Source organism: Halictus rubicundus, chromosome 12 (assembly GCF_050948215.1).
Source record: "Halictus rubicundus isolate RS-2024b chromosome 12, iyHalRubi1_principal, whole genome shotgun sequence".
In the NCBI taxonomy this organism is placed as follows: Eukaryota; Metazoa; Arthropoda; class Insecta; order Hymenoptera; family Halictidae; genus Halictus; species Halictus rubicundus.
In genome coordinates this window covers 9668636-9689464 of record NC_135160.1, presented here as the reverse complement: position 1 = coordinate 9689464, position 20829 = coordinate 9668636, and the positions used below count along the sequence as shown (strand labels likewise).

General features: G+C 43.4%; 1 protein-coding gene across 9 annotated transcripts in view; it reads left to right on the top strand.

Moving 5' to 3' along the window:
* The window catches only part of LOC143359657 (phosphatase and actin regulator 2), a 349047-nt gene that overhangs the window by 123448 nt on the left and 204770 nt on the right, over window positions 1-20829 (top strand). For 8 of the 9 annotated variants that reach the window (XM_076797759.1, XM_076797760.1, XM_076797754.1 and 5 more), the window contains 3 exons: window positions 300-464; window positions 573-671; window positions 5343-5702. In XM_076797759.1, the coding sequence (XP_076653874.1) occupies window positions 300-464; window positions 573-671; window positions 5343-5702 (624 nt within the window). The remainder of the gene's footprint in view (window positions 1-299; window positions 465-572; window positions 672-5342; window positions 5703-20829) is intronic. The other variant, XM_076797761.1, reaches the window with a different exon arrangement.

The following is a 20829-nucleotide window of genomic DNA, read 5'->3' as shown; positions in this document are numbered from 1 at the left end:
CGATATTTCCGATAGCATCGGCGCCGTTCAACCGAAAGGGATGATCGATTCCGGGGGGTGGTAAACGCTGCTGTCGGGGTGGTTTCATCCCTCGTCGGTATAGTAGATGTCTGAAGCTTTCGCTGCTTTCACGGGAAGCTATCCCAAGTCGATAACTCGGACGCGACGCTCGCGTTACCAACCGCGCCGGGAAATTGCAATGGTAAATCGTTGCTGGTGAAATCAGTTGATGATAATACGATGTTTATCACCGAAATGAGACGCGGGGGACTGACGGTCGGTTAATTTCTCTGTTACAGCGAAGAAACAAAATGGGGCGGCTCTACGGACGAACAGTTTGGGCTCGGGTGCGAGAACACCACCCTTGGAGAGGAAAAGCAAGTTTTCAGCCCTCGGTAGACTCTTCAAGCCGTGGAAGTGGAAACGGAAAAAGAAATCGGACAAGTTCGAGGCCGCCTCCTTGTGTGAGTATCCGTTTCTGTATTCCTATGGAGATCATGCGAAGATTGTGTAGTGTGCGTCCGGTTGGTCCGATTGCCGATTAAACCGGGCTTGTTTTCTCGCGATTGCAGCGCTCGAGAGGAAAATCTCGGTACGAGCCAGCAGGGACGAGCTGGTACAGAAAGGGATCCTGCTGCCAGTGATAAGGTCCACGTCGTTCCCGGAAAACGGTGAGTTTTTCATGCCTCTTATCAGATGGTGCCACCCCTTCTGACCCGCCGACGATAAGAACCTGCGAAGTCGTGCCACGGATAAAATAGAAATCCTCCGTGCAGTAAATACGGCGAGATAAGAGCGTTGATCGAACTGTAACAGAGTCTTGAACAATAATTCAAGAATTGTTAGGTGTACAAATTAATTCGAGGCCCTCGCAATTTCTCAATTCTAACTTTATTCTTTTACTCGCCACTGCGAGCTCTGCTACTGACAAACTGTAAAATGAAAAGTACACTATATTACGGTGCGATATAATCACTAGATTGCGGATCTTTATGCACTTATGGTATCTACACATTTTTTAAAAGGTCGTGTATATTAACAAACGTTAATAGTGTTTCTATTCTGCATTTTTAAAGGCAATTTACTAAATTGAATTTAATTCTTATCCTGGTTTTTAGACAGTAATTTATGAAAATTGGGATCAGCATGAACATAATAATTGCATAGCCTGAAAGAATTAAGAAACAGTAAAAAGAATTTCAGAAAATTAATACATTCTAAATTTTAAACTCCTATTTGGTTCCTACGTTTTGCAATTAATGCACACAATTTTTATCGTGCGTGATGGGTAATGAGAAGTGTCTGAAACGTAGTAAACACGAGTGACGGATTAACACGTCATCGGCTTATCGAAATAATTTATCGAGAATATAAGAAACAGTATTAACGATTTCAATTGATTTAAGCGGCGACGGCAAGTTCATCAGTTACCCGTAAGATGGAGTAGACGTGCTTCCACTTACGATTATTTTTAATAATATATAAATAACTATGTAAAGAGACGGCCAAGGATTGATTTGTACACCGAATAAATTGTTTAACTCTCGGTTTCGTAAATGATTTGTGACCCGACGGAATAGGTCAAAGTTGGCAACACGAAGTTCCGAAGGTCCTCGATTTTTATGACGCTAGCGATTTGCTCCGAGAATATTCGATCTCTATCCGCGAGTATATAGCAACAGAAGTGGCGATCCTTTTTCAATTTGAAAAGGTTAAAATGCTTTTTCCGTCGAGAATGGTAATTAGAGAATGGTAACTGGGTTATTACTTTCGGTGTCCAGAATAACCCGCTTCCGAGCCGTAGAGCTTTTCTTATTTTTAGTTCAACGGAATGACGGTGGATTTTCTTTCGTTCTCCGGCAAAGGATTATTTATTTACATTGGTATCAGTTGTTCACACACTCTTGCTTAAGGCTTTGGAATCTGATCTTCGAGGCGAAATAATGAAGAATGTTCATGGGTAATTTGAGCTTTTGCATATTTTAAAATATAGGTGTTTTAGACATTTTTCTTCCGTTGTTCAAGGAACCGTCCCAAAATCTTTTAACGATAACCTCTTTGTATACATGTTTCTTTATCACACGCATGTACATAGAATTTTCTACACTAAATTCGATCTTCACGTTCACCTTGTGTTTTACAGACTGTGGACGTTGCGCGTTCATGATAGTTGCAAACTTTTCAGAGCACTAATATCAATGTTGTTACGAACACTGAATACCTTATTCCATTTACTAAATTAAATGCACACTTTTGATATACACATATATCCGCAGTCTAATTAATCAACACCTAATTTCAACCTTGTCACTTTGCAATCTAAAAACACCAAAACCACTCCAAAATAACCAGCAATTGCCGTCACGTTTTATCAATTAACACGTTCACTGCCAAAGGTTTTGTTCGTTTTCACTGTGCCAGCTTCGATTGTTGGAAGTAAAAATGTTTGGATGCTTTTCTGCATTGTCAAAGAGATATTTTTTAGTTCTATCGTAGTTTGTTAAAAATTGTTTTTATCGAAGATGCACAGTTCTGTGCTAGCAAATAAAAACTGCATTTATTAATGCGACTATTGGTTCTCTTTTAACACGGATTAGTTTTCACTAAATGTCGGTTAGAATTTAATTCTGATAAAATCTATTGTATTCGACGATTTTTGTATCTTGTTTCACTCGCTACGATAGAGAAAATTGAAAATATAACCGTGTAATTGGTTGAAAATGAACGACGATGCTTGTTCAAGAAGATCGTGCATCTGCGATAAGTATTAATTGATTTGAAGTATACTATGGCAGTCAACGTGAAAACGTCCACGCGCAAAAATCGTCAGAGCTTTCGCGTTCGACGTCGACAGACGCAACTTCGATCAGGATGTTCCATCCTCTCGTGTAGTCTGGTCCTCGGATTTGCAAATTTCCGTGGACACGTGGAAATTGTCCACTCCGACTGGTCAGGAAATAAGGGATCACGGTGTCCGGCTTGAAACGAGGCGGAAGGGCGAAGGCACAGGGACGACGACGCTTTGAAAATCGAAGAATGTAATTGGGTTTCGTGGTCATTAGCCTGCAGACGCGAGCTTGATTTCCGGAATAGCGGAGCTTGTAAATCTCCTGGCGAAAAATGCCATCGTTCAACTTTCCCGAATAAAATGCTAAAGAAAAAAAGCATAGAATTACATGTAAACATGCACTACATTCTGGAAAGCTTGCGGTGGAAACGTAACGCTTAATAAAACGGGGACGTTTATGCATTTATAGCGACAGCCTGGAATTAAATAATTAAGCTTTAAGAAGATCCGTGACAGGACATTCGTGGTCCGACGGAAATTTATAGTCGCATTAGCAACCGCAGTTTGGTAATTAATAAAATATCAGTCGAGTAATTCTTTTACCGTGAGATGATAACGCGGTCGTCGCTTTTACCGACGAGATAAGTGGACTGCGGATGTTTATGCGTATTCTCAGGTCTCAGGAGTGGAGTTTCTCTCGTCACGTTCCGTCTGAGAGTTTTATTATACTCCGAGGGATCTAAAAACCTGGCTACAGTATTATTTATTTGAGTTTGTCGCACGCGTCGCGCTATAATTGCATAAAATCCGCGATCTAGTGGTGAAGCATGCGGAGGAACTCGAGTTCTTCATTCCTCTCAAGGGGGTTGAACGTTACTAAACATTATTGTATAACTCTCTATCCTGAGTATTAATACATACTACCTTCTGCGAGACGATCGATGTACTCTTTTGTTCGATGTACTCGATGTACACAGTTGTAATTACAAAGGACAGAGTACATTAGAGAAAAACTCCTTGCGGGTCCTAGTAGAAGAATCTTGTGACGGGCTCTACTTCCTCAAACTATAATACTTAAACTTCACAATACAATACTAGCTTTCTCTTAACACTACAACAAAGAAATTGGCTTACGAATTAATGCGATACAAACACCAAAGTGCATTAAGAATAAAATACTCTCCTTGTCGGTCCTGGTAGAAAAATCTTGCGATTGGTTCTACTTCCTCAAACCACTCAAACTGTATGATACAATACTAACTTCCTGGTAATACTACAAGAAAGATGTTAGCGTAAGAATTAATACAAAGACCGTGGTGCATTACAAATAAACTACCACCCCTCTTTCTCCTAGTAGAAAAATCGTGTGATGGGTTCTGCTTCCTCGAACTAAAATATTTAAACTAATAATGGAACAGGTCTCGTGAGAAACAAACTGCTCTTCTTGCTGGTCCCTGTAGAAAGATCTGGTGATGGGCTCTGCTTCCTTATACTTGTAATTCTGATTAGCTTTCTGTCAGCTCTGCAAAGAACAGATTAGACATAAGCTGTCCTCCTTCTTGCGTCGAGTAGAAAAATCGTGTGACGGGTTCTACTTCGTCAAACCGCTCAAACTGTACAATGCTCTGGTAAAACTAACAGAACAATTAAGCAACCACCGGGATCTACAAACTAAACCAATAAGGTCCACGAACAACCCGACTGAACACCATCGCGAGTCGACCGGTCGGCATTGATCACCGGCATCGGCGCTCGATTAACCCTTCCGGCTAAAGAATTCCCCCTCCCCCTCCCCCGTATCCGTAGATTAACGCGAACGCCTCTTCGTAGAACGGTGGAATGCAATTACGGAAGTGTGGTGGAAAGTGTTCGCTTTCGTAGTCCCGTGGAGCGCAGGCTCATTGATCAATAGCTCGGTTTCGCGGCGGCGGATCTTCCGTCAAAGAACTTCGCTAGGAGTCCCGAAACTCTTCGGGCCGACACCGTCTACCCATTATTCATACACCGGTTTTACTTTGGGGGGCGGGGGGTTGATGTAGGAAAGGTGGTGTACACCGAACTACGCCGAGACACCTCTGATTAATAGTCGCCGTGGGTAGAACACACGCACACAAGCTTGGTTTCCGGGTGGGTGAGGAAGAAGGTGGTTATCAAGCGTAGCGCAACAGCCTCTGATCGAGGGGCGTGCAGAGACACACAGACAGAGAGCTTTCTCTCGCGGGTTTCGCCGTGACGCAGTCGAGTTACAGAAAGTAAACAGATACACGAAATGCCACTCGAAAGATATCCGCGGCAACGAACGAGGGGATTTAGGGGATCCCGGCCGAGCGGAGAGAAAGAGAGAGAGAGAGAGAGCGAGAGAGAGGGAGAGAGCGAGTGAGAGAGAAAGAGAGAGAGTGAGAGTGACACACACAGCAACGCCAGCCGATTATCCGGGCTCCGGGCCTCGCGCAACAATGTAGAGACACTCGCCGCTGCGACAGAGTAGAACACAGTCCCGGACATCTGTCTACGTGGATTAATACCCGAGCTGACCCGCGTTGGCCGGTTTCAGAGACACCCGGCGACTCGACGGACGGCCAAAAACCGCCGACGCCGCAACAGCAGACCCAAAACCAGCACCAGCAACAGCAGCAGCAACAACAACAGCAACAGCAGCAACAACAACAACAACAGCAACAGCAGCAGCCGCAGCAACAGCAGACGGCCGGCGGATGCAACCCCGCTGCAACACCCACGTCCGCCGGCACGGTGCAGCAATCCCAACAATCACAGCAACAGCCGTCCTCGACGCCGACACCGACGACAGCCAATCCGCATTCTACAGGACCGGCCAGCAATCAGCCGTCGCCGCATCTATCGCCACTTTACCCAGGGATCCCGCAACCCGGCCAACCCAACGGCAGCACGCAAGGTAAGATGCAAACATCGATACGATAGAGCCTGTACACGGTAGAACCCGCGCTCTCTGATAAGCCCGGTACCTAGGGCCCGCAGCTAGGGTCGATTCGAGTAAGATCGACGCTCCGGCTCGGCTCCTGCCGTCTATCCGATACGGAACGAGATATAGCTGAAATTTCTGTAACGTCGACTCGAGCAGCGAGGCGCGGATGGTTGCCTCCGTCTGGCTTTGATCGAGTCAGCGTCTTCCTTTGCGACTTTGAGCGAACCGCTTTAAGGGAGGATTCCTGGACGTTGTTGCCGTGCTAGTGTCACTTTGAGTGGTTGACGTTCGACGTACAACACCCCCACGATCTGTGCAACGAAGTCTCGAGGGTTATGGTCGATTTTTGATTTCAAGGAAATGGGACCTCAGGAGTTGTTACAGTCACTGCTGATTTCCTGTGACAGTACAGTGATTTCTTTGTATGTGTCGCCGAGACCTGGGTGGTAAATGGCTCGGAATTATCCCCACTACCGCGGGGTATAAGGGGAAGCTCGAGAGGCCGAGGAGTGTAAACATAACTCGGGTATGTCTTCTGGACGATACACGTCACTGGCAAGACCCGTGTCGTGACATATATCGAGAATTCACTGTACTCTCGCCCATTACACTTCCCCCACTACTGAGCATGTCCGTATTTTAAAATCTACTCTCCTAACAGTTCGTTCCGTACCAAAAATTATAGGCATCTTTTACTATGGTACATATATGTTTTATTCGGATTAGTAATCAATCCTTTGCACTACAAGCTGTTTCACGGGGACTGCGATTAGGACTTCTTTGTAGTGATTCTTTATAATAAGGAGGTTTATGTTTATTGTACGAACAAAGCAGGAAGAAAATATAGAATAACCTGTTTTCATCTGAAGCTTCGTTTTTGAGAAAATCGAGTTTGGCAATGCTCGTGCCATTAGATAGGCATCGTCTGGCGCGTCTGCACATGACCGACCAATTCTACTTCCTGCGTATACCGATGCACGCGAGCCTGACGGATCTCGATTTTCTCGAGAACGGAACGTCAATCGAAAAAATGTTATTCCTTCTTTTCGATTTGTTTTTCCATCGATTGTTTGTGCGTCAGACAGAATGAAATGTTATGTTTCGGAGTTCTGAAATTAAATGGTGAAGGAAGGGGTTAGAAAAATCTTAGTCCACTGGCTTTCAATAATCATGAATCGCCGGTAGATAATTTTCTACAAAATATTTGTCACATTCGTAAGAAAAATTGAGCCTATGCTGATCGGATACTGTTTGTGACAGGGGTGTGTATAAAAGTTTCCAAGGAATACAGGGGCTGGCGTAGAATCCCATGAGACCCCATAGAATTTTGTTATCGAGACGTTCGGTCCCGCCTTTCCGAATCCGCGCATCGTCGTTAAATTTGACGATCATGCGCTTCGGGGTAATGTTGTTTCGAAAGAGGCGAGCGAAGACTTACGAGGAAATTATAGCACCGCCGTTGGAGTATGTAACAGCGTTGCGCACAATGGCGCGGGCTCAGGCGTTGACCTAATTACCGGAAATCACGTGTTGGAGGCAGCGCTAACGGGCCATCGGGTATGACAGTGGTATGTCGTGCTTATGCGACGACCGCTTAAATTTCACATGGCATCCCCGTATCTCTACTATCCGGATCGCGATGCGCCATTCCGTCAACGTTGAATCATTTCCGTGCAATTAATAACAAACGTCAGTCACGCTCGCCTTCTTCGGCCGCGCATTCGCCCGTTCCAGCGTCACGAAATTCGTTGCATTCGCGAAATTAGGGGATCCAGTACGGACACGTCATCAGGGGTTAACACATTGCTCATTCGAAGACATCAGTTAGCTACTTCCATTTTTGTTTTTAATATCATTCACGGGAAACGTGCTGTTGCTGTCAATCAGTCATTTATAATGCTCCATTATTCTAGTGTTAATATTCCGTAGCGGAGGTCTCGGGAAAATCTTTTCTCCACTGCTTCTTGTTTTCGCGAGCTCCCCGGATAATCCCTACTTCGTTGAAGAAGCTGCTTCACAAACTTCGATCACGATTCACCCCCTGCCACCCCCGTTTGCCCCCATACACTCAAAATTCTTGGGGAACCGTCACACGATACGCCGGCTCGGTGTTGAGTTCGCAAATCCTCCAGACTTGAAGCTCAACCCTCGACCTTTCGGCCCCACACCACCCCTTTTTCACCCCTTTCTCGTGCCCGGTATCTCGACCACCGTCCAGAAGCAGGGTTATCGGGTTTCTTCTGCGGTTCAAAGCGAAGCCGTAAAACCACATATATCATGCGGACCCGTAACACGATAGCCTAAGACGGATTCGACAAGTTACAACCCCGATTTCCCTGTTGTCAACCCCCACTGGCATCAACCCTCACTATCCCTTTTTATTTACTAATAAACTACCGAAGTTACGTCGCAATGTAATAGCATCTTGCTCAGATTGCATTTCGTTCAATTCGTAGGGGGGTTTAAGAATAATCCCTAAAGTATGAAAGGTGTGCGTTGCAAAATAATCTCGTCAAATTAATATTTGACCTCTCAGCGATGTTTCAATAGGCTTTCAGAAAACTAATAGCTGAGAGTTTCTCACGAAATTGCTCGATATCGATAGCAATTTTGTTTGCAAAACGATAAGTTGTCTGGAGGAACGTTGCCTGACACTCATAATATATTTGTCAGGGTGAAAATTCTCATATTTCTTTAAGTTCAATTTCTTTACAAAATAGAATTATAAGCGAAAGTAGAATTTATAGGAGAGTACATTTGGTGAAGTATTATCCTAGTATCTTTGGTATATATAATTAATTCGGAGGAATGTACGACGATTAAACCTGAAATTTTGAAACCTATAAACAAGTTTCCGGTAAATGCCAAAAAATCTGCAACTGCACAGAGACGTCGGTCCCGCGATTTTGTTTCTCTATCGGGTTCGAAAAATCTGTAAAACAAATTCCGCTCGATTCGTTTTTCGGTTGCCGGGAGTAACCCGAGCGCGAAATTCGTCGATTCCCGCGAATCCCGTTGTTTCGAACAACCTGTTGCTGCCCGCGAATTCGTTCGCCGTGATTCGCAAATTTCGCGAACCGGATCGACTTTGCCTCGCGCGGTTTTGTTCCGTTTCGAGCGCTGTTTCGCCACGACGCGACGACCGGGTTATTATTATGTAAAAATACATTGTCGAGCTCGATAATGGCTCCAGAGCCTATGCCACCGGATTAACGCGAGGAGAGCGTGTTGCCGATAGAGTCTCGCCGACTCACCGTTGGCTCGTTAATTCACCGAGGCCTTCGCAAAATTTGCATGTCTGTCCTTTGAACTTTATGAATTTGCTTTTGTTTTTATTTTTGGAATCGCGGCTGAATGTACGGTTCGGTTGCATGCCGACTTTCTGTACGATTAGGCTGTGGCATTTCGTTTGTTTCGATGCGATTCCGAGATCCGAAAGTAACGGAAAAGATTTATGTTGGCTTTATCGGTTCCTTATTTTGCGGAGTCATTTGTTGAGGTAATTAGCCCTTTGTATTAATGTTGCAATTAATTCTCTGTTTGCCCATATCGTAGATTCATTTTAATTTCATTTTATTCCTTGATGGAATTCGGACACGTGAAAGTAAAAGAAAAGGTTTTTATTTAAAAATCGATTCTATTATTCGTTAAAATAATTAGGTTTACCTCTTGTGATCTGCATAAACATCAACGATTTCTATGCAATTAATTTAGTAAGAATTTTCTTCTGAAGTATATCTTCCAATAAACGTGCAATATTTTTTGCAGATATTCGATAACGCTTCCCCACGATGAACCAACAGTTATTGAACCGTTGAAACGTTTGTACGAGAAACATGCCGACGAGCGTTTCACGTTGTAAAGAATAATATCCGATTCAAAATAACGCACGACTGCAGAAAGCGTCCCGCTGACGCCGCACGGTTTTATCACCGAGAAGCGGAAAACATTTAAATTATGCCGACCATAACGGCGCGCAGCAACGAAATGATTACACAGATTCATCGTCAAATGATTCTCGAAAGCCAAACACGCCGGCCTACAAATATTGAAATTCAATTAAACTCGCTCTCACCGTTTCCTCTCGCGCCCCGCCGGCCTCCGTTATTTCTATCGATAGTCTCCGTTCGTGTTTCACCGTGTAAAAGCTCGAATTTATTTCGAGTCAGCCTTGATCACACATTGCCCGCCGATTTTTCATGGGTTCCGCTTCCTCCGTAATATTTCACGAGCATGTTTTCACTAATTCATCGCGTTGTCCCGCCGGCGTGAAATCAGCCGCGACGAAATACGGTTTTCGAAACCGTCTGGCCGGCTCGGTTTACTTCAGCCGTCGAATATTGCGTGATTCGTACGACTGGTGTATCGAAACCGCCTCTGTATATCGATATCTAATCTGATAAATATTTGTGGTGCTCGTCCGAGCCTCCGTGGCCTGTTCTTTGTCAAAAATTTACACACCGTGTTTTCTTCGATGTTTTCCGATCGGATTTCACCCTCGGGAGTCCACGAAGAAAATAGAAATCCCCTGTACACGGGTTTTCGGTCCGAAATATTTTTCTGTCGGTGCTCGCAAAAACAGAAACGAAATGAAACATCGATTTCTGTATTAAGCGTGTTATTCGTTTCGAAGTGGAGTGAAAAGCTGTTATATTTCATCGTGGAAAAAGATTTATATTTTTATTTTTCCTTGTTATGGGAACCGAAAAATTAACTTAATGCTAACAGAGCATACATATTACGTTACATCATCAGTTTACAGATCTGTTTCCTGCCTCAGCCCTTATATGCTCTGCGTTACATTCAGTTTAATTTTCATACTTTAATTTAAGCGATTATTTAAAATAGAGAACGGGTAAATTTTAATTCATAAAATATTAATTTAACAGTACCTTGAGCAGAAGATAAGTCTTTATTTTTCTATATTCTGGTAATTATTATAGTGTTCACACTTCGAGGATGCTAAGCGAAATGTTCGGGATGAGAAACAACTCTTGTCTCTTATAAAATGTGTGCTTCATCTGAAATGAATGGGTCCGCGTTACAATATAAACAAGCAAAGGCCTCCACTCTAGTGATTATATGTGTGCGACGCGGTGCAATTTTTCATCTAGCACTTTCAGTCTAATCGAATCCCCAAAAGCTTGAAAACTGTTCCTAGGAGCGACGACCCGAAAGCTCCAACCATCGCAAGATTACATCTAAATGATTACACATCGCCACCCCTGTGAGACGTCGTCCGCCTGTTCCCAAGGGTGCGCGGGGGTTGAACGTCCTCGAGTAAACGTGAACAAGAGCTATAATAATATTACCAGCGATAACGTCTTTGTTATGCTGTATCCGAGTGAAAACGCATTAACAGAGCATCGTGCAAACCCGTCACTGCTTCAACACAACCTTATACGGATTCTGACGTATGTATTTAACGTCAGTATGACAAAGCAGAAAACACATACAGACGAGTTTCACTGATATTTTTAAAATTCCCATGCACTCTCCGACGTATGTAATTTATATCTTGAAATTATCTTCGTCGCAAAAAGGGAATTCTCGACGAGGCTATCCTTAATCTCCTCGGCGCTGAATTTTCAAAGAAATTAACAAGATAATTTTATTCTTTCTAATGCGACGAAACAAAGCAACACTGCATTAAAATAACTCTGAACGTACTAGGAAAAGATAAAAGCGACATGCGCGGCTGTCAAGCGATTTCTGCTAAACCGAGATTAAACGAACACGCGCGCGCGCAGTATCTTTGAAGTTCTAAAAACACGGTTCTATCACGTACACAAAAAAAAAAGAGTATGAAGTAATGAAACTGTAGATAAAGCGTACAAACGAAGCGTGCAGGTACGTGAGAAAATCGCAAACAATGATATCTAAAGAGATTACATAAATACACGAACGCGATTACAATAATTGTATCGAGCTCTCCGGGAGAAAGAAAGAAAAAGAGAATATAATTAGGAGGAGGAATTAACCAGCTCCCGTGGTGCTCGCTCTGCTAACCGGTGGCGCGTAATTCGAATTCAATTAACCCGCGCCGGAAATTGATCGTTGCGTTAAGGGCGGCTGCGCGAGCTAATTATTTAAATTATTCAGGGGGATGTTCGAGGGAGGAGAGCGATCACACGAATTTCTGGATCGACGGAATTTCGTCGTCGACAGCGCGGTAAGGTTTCGCGACGGGCCTACGTCAATATCGATCCGGGTTTTCCGACGCGCACCCTTTCGTCCTCTCTGCTGCACCCTCCGATGCACCCCTGCATCGAAGTGCACGCGCACGCCAGAAAACAACGTGCCGGCACGCTGAAATATGCACGGGTGCGTGACGCGAGAACGATTCCGCCGCGAGTCCGCTGGATCTCGACACGTTGTTGCATCCTGCCCGTCGGATGCACCCCGGTGCATTTTTTAAGCGAGCTGTGTTTCGAAACGCAATCGATAATACAAACAGCTAGAACATAATTGTTGTAGTTCCGTAGAATACTTTATCGAATTAAAGGATTTTGAGTTTCACACAAAAATATTTCTAGTGTACTGTCAGAGGTACAGTCTTTGATATATGTCTTAAATATCTAGCCGGTAAAAGTCCCAGAACTATCCCCACCGCCGCTCGGCAGTGTATCAAAGAATAATATCTCCTAGCTGATATATGTCCCTGTGTGTTGTGGACATATATCGAGAAAACACTATAGAAATTAATTTGAAGGATTTTCTTCGTTCATTGATTATTTACAAACAACTGAAATTGATTATGCTTTAAAATAAAATCTCCGTCACTTTCTCTGCGCCTAGTTTGCAAGTAATCTGTGAACCTTTAATATAGTGGTTGAGAGATTTTAATCGAATACAAAATTGTAGAATCGACTGTTACGAAGCAAGCTTGAAATAATGGAGGTGTTCCACTTTGAACTTCCCCCTCCCTTTTTCTGTAGCGCGAATTGTGGAATACACTCTATTTCTCTGCTTGTTGCCCGACATAATTAGACCTGTCGGCCGGGGAACGGGTAAACGCATCGGGCCCGCGGAATTGGGAAACAAACATGGACGGAGGCGTGTATTGACATACCGATTATTGAGCGAAGTGTTCTCCGATTCCCTGGTTCCGTGACTTCCTGCCACTGAAATTATCTCCGGCCGTTCTTGCGTCAGTAACGATGCAATTTTAATCGCGTTAGCGGCCCAGTGCCATTAATACATCATTGAAGGGAGACATCCGCTTCTGGACTGAAGTTAGTCGCTTCCATTAGCGGAGCGATTCTAGCTTTGACAGGTGCCATTTTGGTACCGTTATGCATCCATAGCCTAATAGGCTTATCAATTCTTATTAATATAATACTCCATGTATTTATACATTCTTAAGGATCCGTTCATAATAGTAATAGTATTCGGGTAAAAATCGAATATTATTTTGGTGCACATCGCACTCCCTACTTTCATAGTACTTTTGTTTATCCTTCATGCACAGTTTCCGAAAAATTTAATAAAACATTTGAACAGTGTAGGTAGCGAAATAAATGCTGCTAGCGAACGTCATTGATGTTGAAATTCAAGTAACTAACAATTGTTGTTGCAAACGCTGATCGCTTCTCTGAATAAAATATATGTTACTGAAGTGAACACTCCACACATAGAACTGAACGTTATCGAATACTTCATTCGCATCGATTCCAGAATCGAAAATCACGATCTGTATCGTTATTATGTTGATAGTAGTTTCGCAGAAAGTTAGTTCACACTCTGGCAGGAGGTGCAGTTATAGGTGGAAGACAGGTGAATTATTTCGTAGCCAGCGGCACGAGCCCTAACAATTTCTCAGCGCTGCGAACACCCGATTGGCCGAGAGGACAAACGATCTCCTCGAACAACGTAATAAACACGTTCGGCGGTTAGTAGAATCGTCTTCTGACCCGATAGTCCGCGCTACCTTCAGGGGATCCGAACGATCTCTTTAACCCCGAGACTTATCAGCTACACGCCTACATCGTGTTGAATTAATGGCGACCCTGATACTCCCCGACGCCGAAGTTTCTGTCTCCATTATCCGTGCAGAGGTAAAAGCGGAATTTACACGCGACTACCTAGGCTCGTCCCCTGGAGAGTCTATGCACACAATTTTCTATTCCAAACATCGAGTGTCCCAGCCCAGATCTCGTACACCATGCAAACGTTCCCCGATATTTAGATCTTAATTGCTGCACTGGAGACTTGGAATCGAATTTTTGCTGGTAAATATTACTGAATTTTGAATCCTAGAAAAATTATACGGATGCATCAGAAGCTCCATCCGTACTCTGTCAAGTCCAATTTGCTAGTCTGCCTCGCCTAGTTTTGGAAAATTGTGTAAAATGAACCGTACGAGTAGGCTCAAGCGAATTCAACCACGTAAAGCTGAAGCATTTATAATTTTGAACGGTATACCAGGAATTTACAGAATTTAGAATCGTGGAGAAATTGTTCTACTCTGTTAGAAGTTCCATCTATCGAATTTAATCTGGCAGCTTACCTCACTCAGTTTTAGAAAATAGTGCAAGGTCAATCGTATTAGCGAACTCAGGATTAAACCACGTAAATCTATGAAAGTCCTTACACCTGTACCTGTATACTTTGCACCTGTATACGAATAGAAATTTCAATTCTAACAGTAGATTGAAGTGATTAGCTGTCTATATTAAATCCAAGAAGAAGATCACCTAGAGAATACGTTGAACAAAATTTCTACGCAAGGAATTCGATCAGATCCAGTTATGTGATCCACGAAACCATCAGAAGCTTCGGCGGGGGTTCGACGAATAAAGTTCAATTAATTTCTTCGAACATGTTACGTACGATAATTTCGCAACCGACAGCGAAACGAAAGGTCGTCGAGGAGGCCCAGCTGTACAACAAAGAAACCATGTTTCGTTTTTATCCTACCCTCAATGAGATCATCCCTGTGACATTTTCTAATCCGACATAATCGGACAACGATCCTCCAGGTTTATTCGATTTAGAAATGCCTTCGAGGTTGTTCGATCCTTCCGACCTCTGGTTTTCAGTTGGTGGCGGGTACGAACGGCTTGGAAACGGAAATATGGAAAAGGGAAAACGGAGGAAAGGTGTGGGAGAGAGGGAGAAGAGAGAGAGAGAGAGGGAGAGAGAGTCGGCTGGTAGGCTCTTCAGCTGGCGATGCACGCAGAGAAGCGTATCGATCGTCGTTGGCTCTGGTGGTTCTTGCCACGAAACAGACGAGGAGCATACACCAACTCAACCCCCGAGTCTGTACGACGTTTTATCCTCTGTTTGCACCCTTTCCGTTCCACAGCCTCCATCACGGCCGCTTAATTCACCCCAGCCCACCTCTGCTCGACGTCTTCTCCGTGTTTAGCCAGGAAGCGGAGCCGAAAAGGGCCCGGCGGAACCGGTCTCCGGCGACGGATCGATGCACCACGAAAAAGATCCGATGCACACGCGGTTACCAACGTGCACGCTACTTGCCAACTCGCTATGATAACGCCAGACCCTGGAAATCGCCATCGTTCATTTTCGAGCGACGCTGGGCGCGAGCCGAAACTGCACTGGCATCGAACCCAATTACCACACGTAATTATTTCCACTGATATGCAGATATTTTTATTCTTCGAGACGTAGAGCTGAAATAGAGCCTTTACATTATCCGTAGTCGGCACCATTGCCCCTTGACATACGAATTAAATGAAATTACTAAAGTCATTAATCGCTCAACTTGTCATTTGCATAAGCTGAACAATGAATTTTCGTATGGATTAAAGACAAATGTGTTCCTGGGCTGATAGGAGACATATTGCTCGTAATATTTGCTGCTGTTCTTAAGCAATATTTTCCTTCGTTGTGCGCAACGTCGTGAGACGCGCATGATGCATCCGAGACGACTTTGTAGGTTAATAATACTGTAAGTATTTTGCTTTCTCAACCGAGAGGTCTACATTTACAAGGCCAATTAATTTACACCAATTTCGCACGGAAACATTTTTGTAACTTTCTGTGTGGGCAGGATTAGAACATAAGTTTCGCGATCTTCAGAGTTTGCGCGCAAAAACTTCAACTCGAATTCCGCGAAAACGAAAGTCTGAGGAACGCCTCGAGGGTCTCGCAACGCTAGATGTATAGCGCAACTTGCGCCAAGTGTCGTTCCAAATGCTATCTCCACACCCTGCTCCTTTCTTAGTTAGCTTCCGGCCAGGCCCTACGGCTGAGTCCTCCTGATGGGTTCTACCGAGGGCAGGAACCCCATAAGAGGACTTTCTCGTGTCGGAAATTTGAAATATTTAACGAGAGTTTCAATTTCGATCATTGAATAGGTAAAACCTAACTTGGCAGTCTTCTTGATCCAACCATTTACAAGTTTTTATTGGAATACTACCCCTGGCGGAAAATATTTAATCAAAATCTTGAATACGTTGAACGAATTATTTGGGCGTATGTTAAATATGAATAATAGGAATATATACGAGACCAATATGGAGATGAGGATACTTTCGAATTGCTCTTTTTAGATAGCAAAATTTAGCTATTTCGACGATTCTCGATCATTTTGTCGCGCCACCTAAATCATCAAGATTTCATGGTCCGCGAAAATTAGTACGCGACGAATCAAGTCGAGTCCACGTGGAAATAATGAAATTTTAAAAGCGACTGGGGCGAAGACTGTAACCACCTTTGGGGTGCAAGGAGCACTCAGCGGTGAGTGACTATAATCTACTTACCCTCAGCGTAGAGCGAGACCGCGGCGACTATAATCGCTTTTAGCAGCGGAAGGGCTAAACGAAGCGGGGTCGCTAAAATTTGATTTGCCATAAATATATCCAAACCGTCAGCTGCTTATCAAAATTTCCACGCTTCATTGATCAATCCTCGAAACACCGAAATCGGATTCGTTGCGCGTATCTTGATAACAAACGGGGAATCCTGTTAACAAAGAATTATTATCTGCTGCCGCGCGCCACTCGAAGCTCGCAATTAAAACCCCGGGGGAGTCACAATCTCGCAGAGAAACGCAGCAACGCGTACGGAGCCGAAAACACTTCAATTACCAAGGTAATTAGTTCCTATAATTGAGCCGGTCCCCGAATAACCATTCCGCGCGTCGCTGCGAAATATTTCACCAATTATTCGAATTTCGTTCTGGAGACATAAAAAAAAATAGTTTCGTTTCACGCTCGACTTCCGTGGGATTGAATCGCACGGGATCAATCATTCGGTATCGATACATCGATCGAGCGTCTCGGACCTTCGTTCGACAATTAAATTGCTATCGGAGAACCGCGTATCGCGTAATCTTCAGAGCTTTCAATCAGCAGCGTTCGATCATTCTTGCGATTATCAAGAGAAAAATCACTTTTTATTGCGCGTAAAGATCCACAATCTAATAATTAGTGCCAATTGATAATTTGAGCCAAAAATTCCACGTTGAGATTCGTCGGTTTATTGAATTTAGTCGCGAAAATTTCAATCGGAGAGGTCCGTGATCGTCGGAGGACCTCCCGATGCTCGATGACCCGAATTTCCCGTCGGCAGGAAAGAAGCCAATGACACCTGCAGCGACGGTGTTGAAGAACGGCGAAGAACTCGCCAAAGTTTCGCGGAGTCGGTGCGAAAAAAGGCGCGCGCCGCAAAAAGGATCGACGCCGGAAACTTTGCTCCGTCAGGATGCTTATTTCTACCCTTTGCTGTCGCGCCGAGTGTCTTGCAACTTCCGGTGCTTTTAAGCGCGCTTTCCGGTCAGATCGTCGAAGGCACGCGTAATTTTCACGATTCTTTTCCCGAGAAAACTATTCGCAGCGGAGAAAGTTTTGAGCAACGTCCATAAATCAAGCAGTGGTAGATGGAAATTTTTGGTCGGATCTTTCAAGAAAATACTGAAATCTTTCTTTAATCAATTTGTTAGTATCGTGATACTATAAGCAGGGGGAAGTTTATTCTCCATTGCTATTTTGTTGATTCAAGTTGTTCCCTTATTGCTAGTTTCTTTAACTTTCCTACAGTTATAGAAATTTAATAGAATATTTTTTATTTCTGCAGCTGTTTGCTCGTTTAAAGAACAACATTCGTTCCAAATTCAAGTCGACAGTGTCACAAAGTGTATAATTATTTGAAAATCCTATTTCGCCAATACCAGATTATTCTGCATACTAGTATAATCGTTGAATACCATCGGTGTATTGGTTTATTACAAATTTTGTGTAGCAAATGATCGTGCAAATATAATTATAACTAGAACGCGTGGATTTGTATATGTGTCTTCTGCTGCGTAATTAATTAATATTCCTCGGGACATTGTTCCTGTAACGCTGACGCAAATATTATGGAACAATAACGAGCAAATAATTCGATGACGGGGTATCGATTGGTGCGAATTAATACAGGGAGCATATTAAATCGTCGCCGCGTTATCGAAAGATTATTTGATATTTAATTCATGCACGTTTTTATCTGTGCCGCAAGAAAAATTCGTTGACGTAGTTCGGAGCAAGTTCAATTGGGAGAAATGTAGAGCACGTAGTTCATTATCCGAGCGGCTTAGGGTTAATAACAGCGGAAAGCTGCGAGACGACGTTATTTATTGATTAAGTTGCACCGGGTTGGACCGTTTAAGTACTTTATCGCGGAAACAGGGATACTTTAGTCTAATTTAAAGACGACCTAAATTTCTCCGCCCGGCAACTGGGTCTCGGTGTGATACTACAAATATCCGCGGGACACATCACCCACCAGAACGTTATAGTTAAGCAAGCAACTGTGTTGCTGATTACTAGACCAAATGTTCTAAGTCCAGACGCCAACAGATTCTAATCCATCCGACAATTTATCCGATTAATATATTAATTATGTTTATTTTCTTTAGTTCACCTTTTTAAATAATTATTATAAGCTGCTGTACCATCTTATATAATTCATTTTTACACCATATCCGTTGACATTCACTGTGTATTAAAATTTTATTCCGATATAAGACGACGCTTTTTATTTCGAAATAAGAAAATCGCTACCCCCCTTTTTCTTCTTCATCTGAAATACGGCCCCGAAGTATCCCCTTATATCGAAAGAAAACTATAGTGAAATATTTGTGTGCGTCAGCACTCGCAGGAATCCGTTGAATTTGGCAAAAATAAAAGGTTAAAGGATTATATTGAAGCTCCACAGGTTCTGTTTGGTAAAACCTCTCAGTACGATTTCCAGTGATACCGAAACATCTTCAATTTGTGCCCCACGCATTCAACTGTTTTGCAACATGCTGTGAATTTACAATGAACAAAGTGCTTCGCGAGCGATTAAAAGTTGCTCGGAAAGTGTTGTTCTGTTGTTACAATGAAAAGGATGCTTAATTAAACGCAACAGTTAGGCGAAGCGTTGGCGTTCCAGAGGAACAGCGTAACGCGGCGCGGCGGTATTCGCGTATGAATTCCACACGCGCGGTTGTAATTAAATTTAGAATAAAAAGGGAAGAATTGAATAATTCAGAGGCCTCGAGTCAAAGTTCACTGAAATCGCGCGAACTTAATAATTGAGCTTCCACTCGTCAAATAGACCTCGTTTTTACAGCTACACTATTCAAGAGCTGTACGTGCGGCCGAATCTCCATGGAAACGGTTATAGGCGTCGGTGCCTAAATCAATTCTTTTTAATCGTGTCAGTACGTGCGAAATAATCGCTCGTGCCAATTTCATCTGGGCGCAGACGTCGCGCAACGAATCCTTTATCCTTCCCCATAAAACATTCCAGATTACCTGGTGAATTTGTTCCGAATTAAACAGTTGCAATCTATGCATTACGCAACAGCAATTACAAATTAACCCTCGCACGCTGTTCCGAGAACTGTAACATTAATATTTCCCGGTTTAATCTGCGCCCAAGCTGGCGTCCGACTGCCAGAAAAAAGGGTAACATTTTAATAATTCCGTTGTGTAGAATTGGAGCAGGGAAATTAATTTATCCGTGAAACAAATATCACCGGAGGCAAATGTTTATTTGTAACTCGCGCGGAATAATGGAACGTCGAGTACCGGTGCAATGTTGCTTCCATTTCATCGTTAATGTAAAGTAATTGAGGGACAATTGAACTTTGCTGACTTCATTTCGACGCGGTCACGAGAAAATAATAGCCCTACACGATCTATGTCACAGCACGGACCCGGGGATTGGGCTTAGATCAGGAGTTTACTGTATTAGGAACCTGAGCTAGGTTAGGAGACAGACCTGTATTCTATGGTGAATCGCTTCAAACCATTTTCTGTGACATCGTTAACAATTCAATAAATAAATTATTTCACTTGTGACACAAAAATATACATCGACAGTTTTACGCAGGTATTATCAGAAAGGTATTCAGCTCTTTGACACCGTAATTTTAGCGTTTTTACACGGTAATAAAATTTGGAAAGGGTCGAAAGAATCGACAGTTTCACCGCGCTGAAAAGAAAAGCCACAGCATGGTTGCAATGGAGGCTTTCCGGGCTTCGAGCCGAACAAGAGAAACTGGAAAACAAAAATGGTTTCAACGAGTCACTGGTCCTCGATTGTCCAGTATTTTTGTTCGGCACGGTGTTCCCTCTCTTCTAAATCGGGACGAAGTTAACACGTGGAGAATAATTCCGCTCGAATCGCTGCGCGGTTTCAATTGTCGCGGACACAACACGGCGGCGACAATTATACAGTTCGCGGCAGCTTTTTTTTTTAACGATCGCTCACCTGGACCACGGCCACGGGAAACCGCACCGCCGACAGCAATTAAAATTTCCGTCGGTATTACAGACTGAAACAATTAACGGCGTTGCGTTCGTAGCTCGCCGCTGCGCCCGGTGGTTGCAATTAGAAGCGGGATCGACACGGACGCGACTCTCGTACGATTTTACTATTCTTTTACGGTGATCTGTCCGGTGAATGGACACTGAAGTGCACCTTGAGTGGTACAGTGTTTATGATACGATAACCTTTCTAAAATTCTGTATAAATTTTCTCAGATATTTTTAAGCACGTAATGAAAAACTTTTTCATATGAAAAAATATAATAATAATTTCCGTTGCTTGAACGATTGGTGCAAGCAAGCAAGAGCTTGACGCGTTCGTGTCCTTCGGC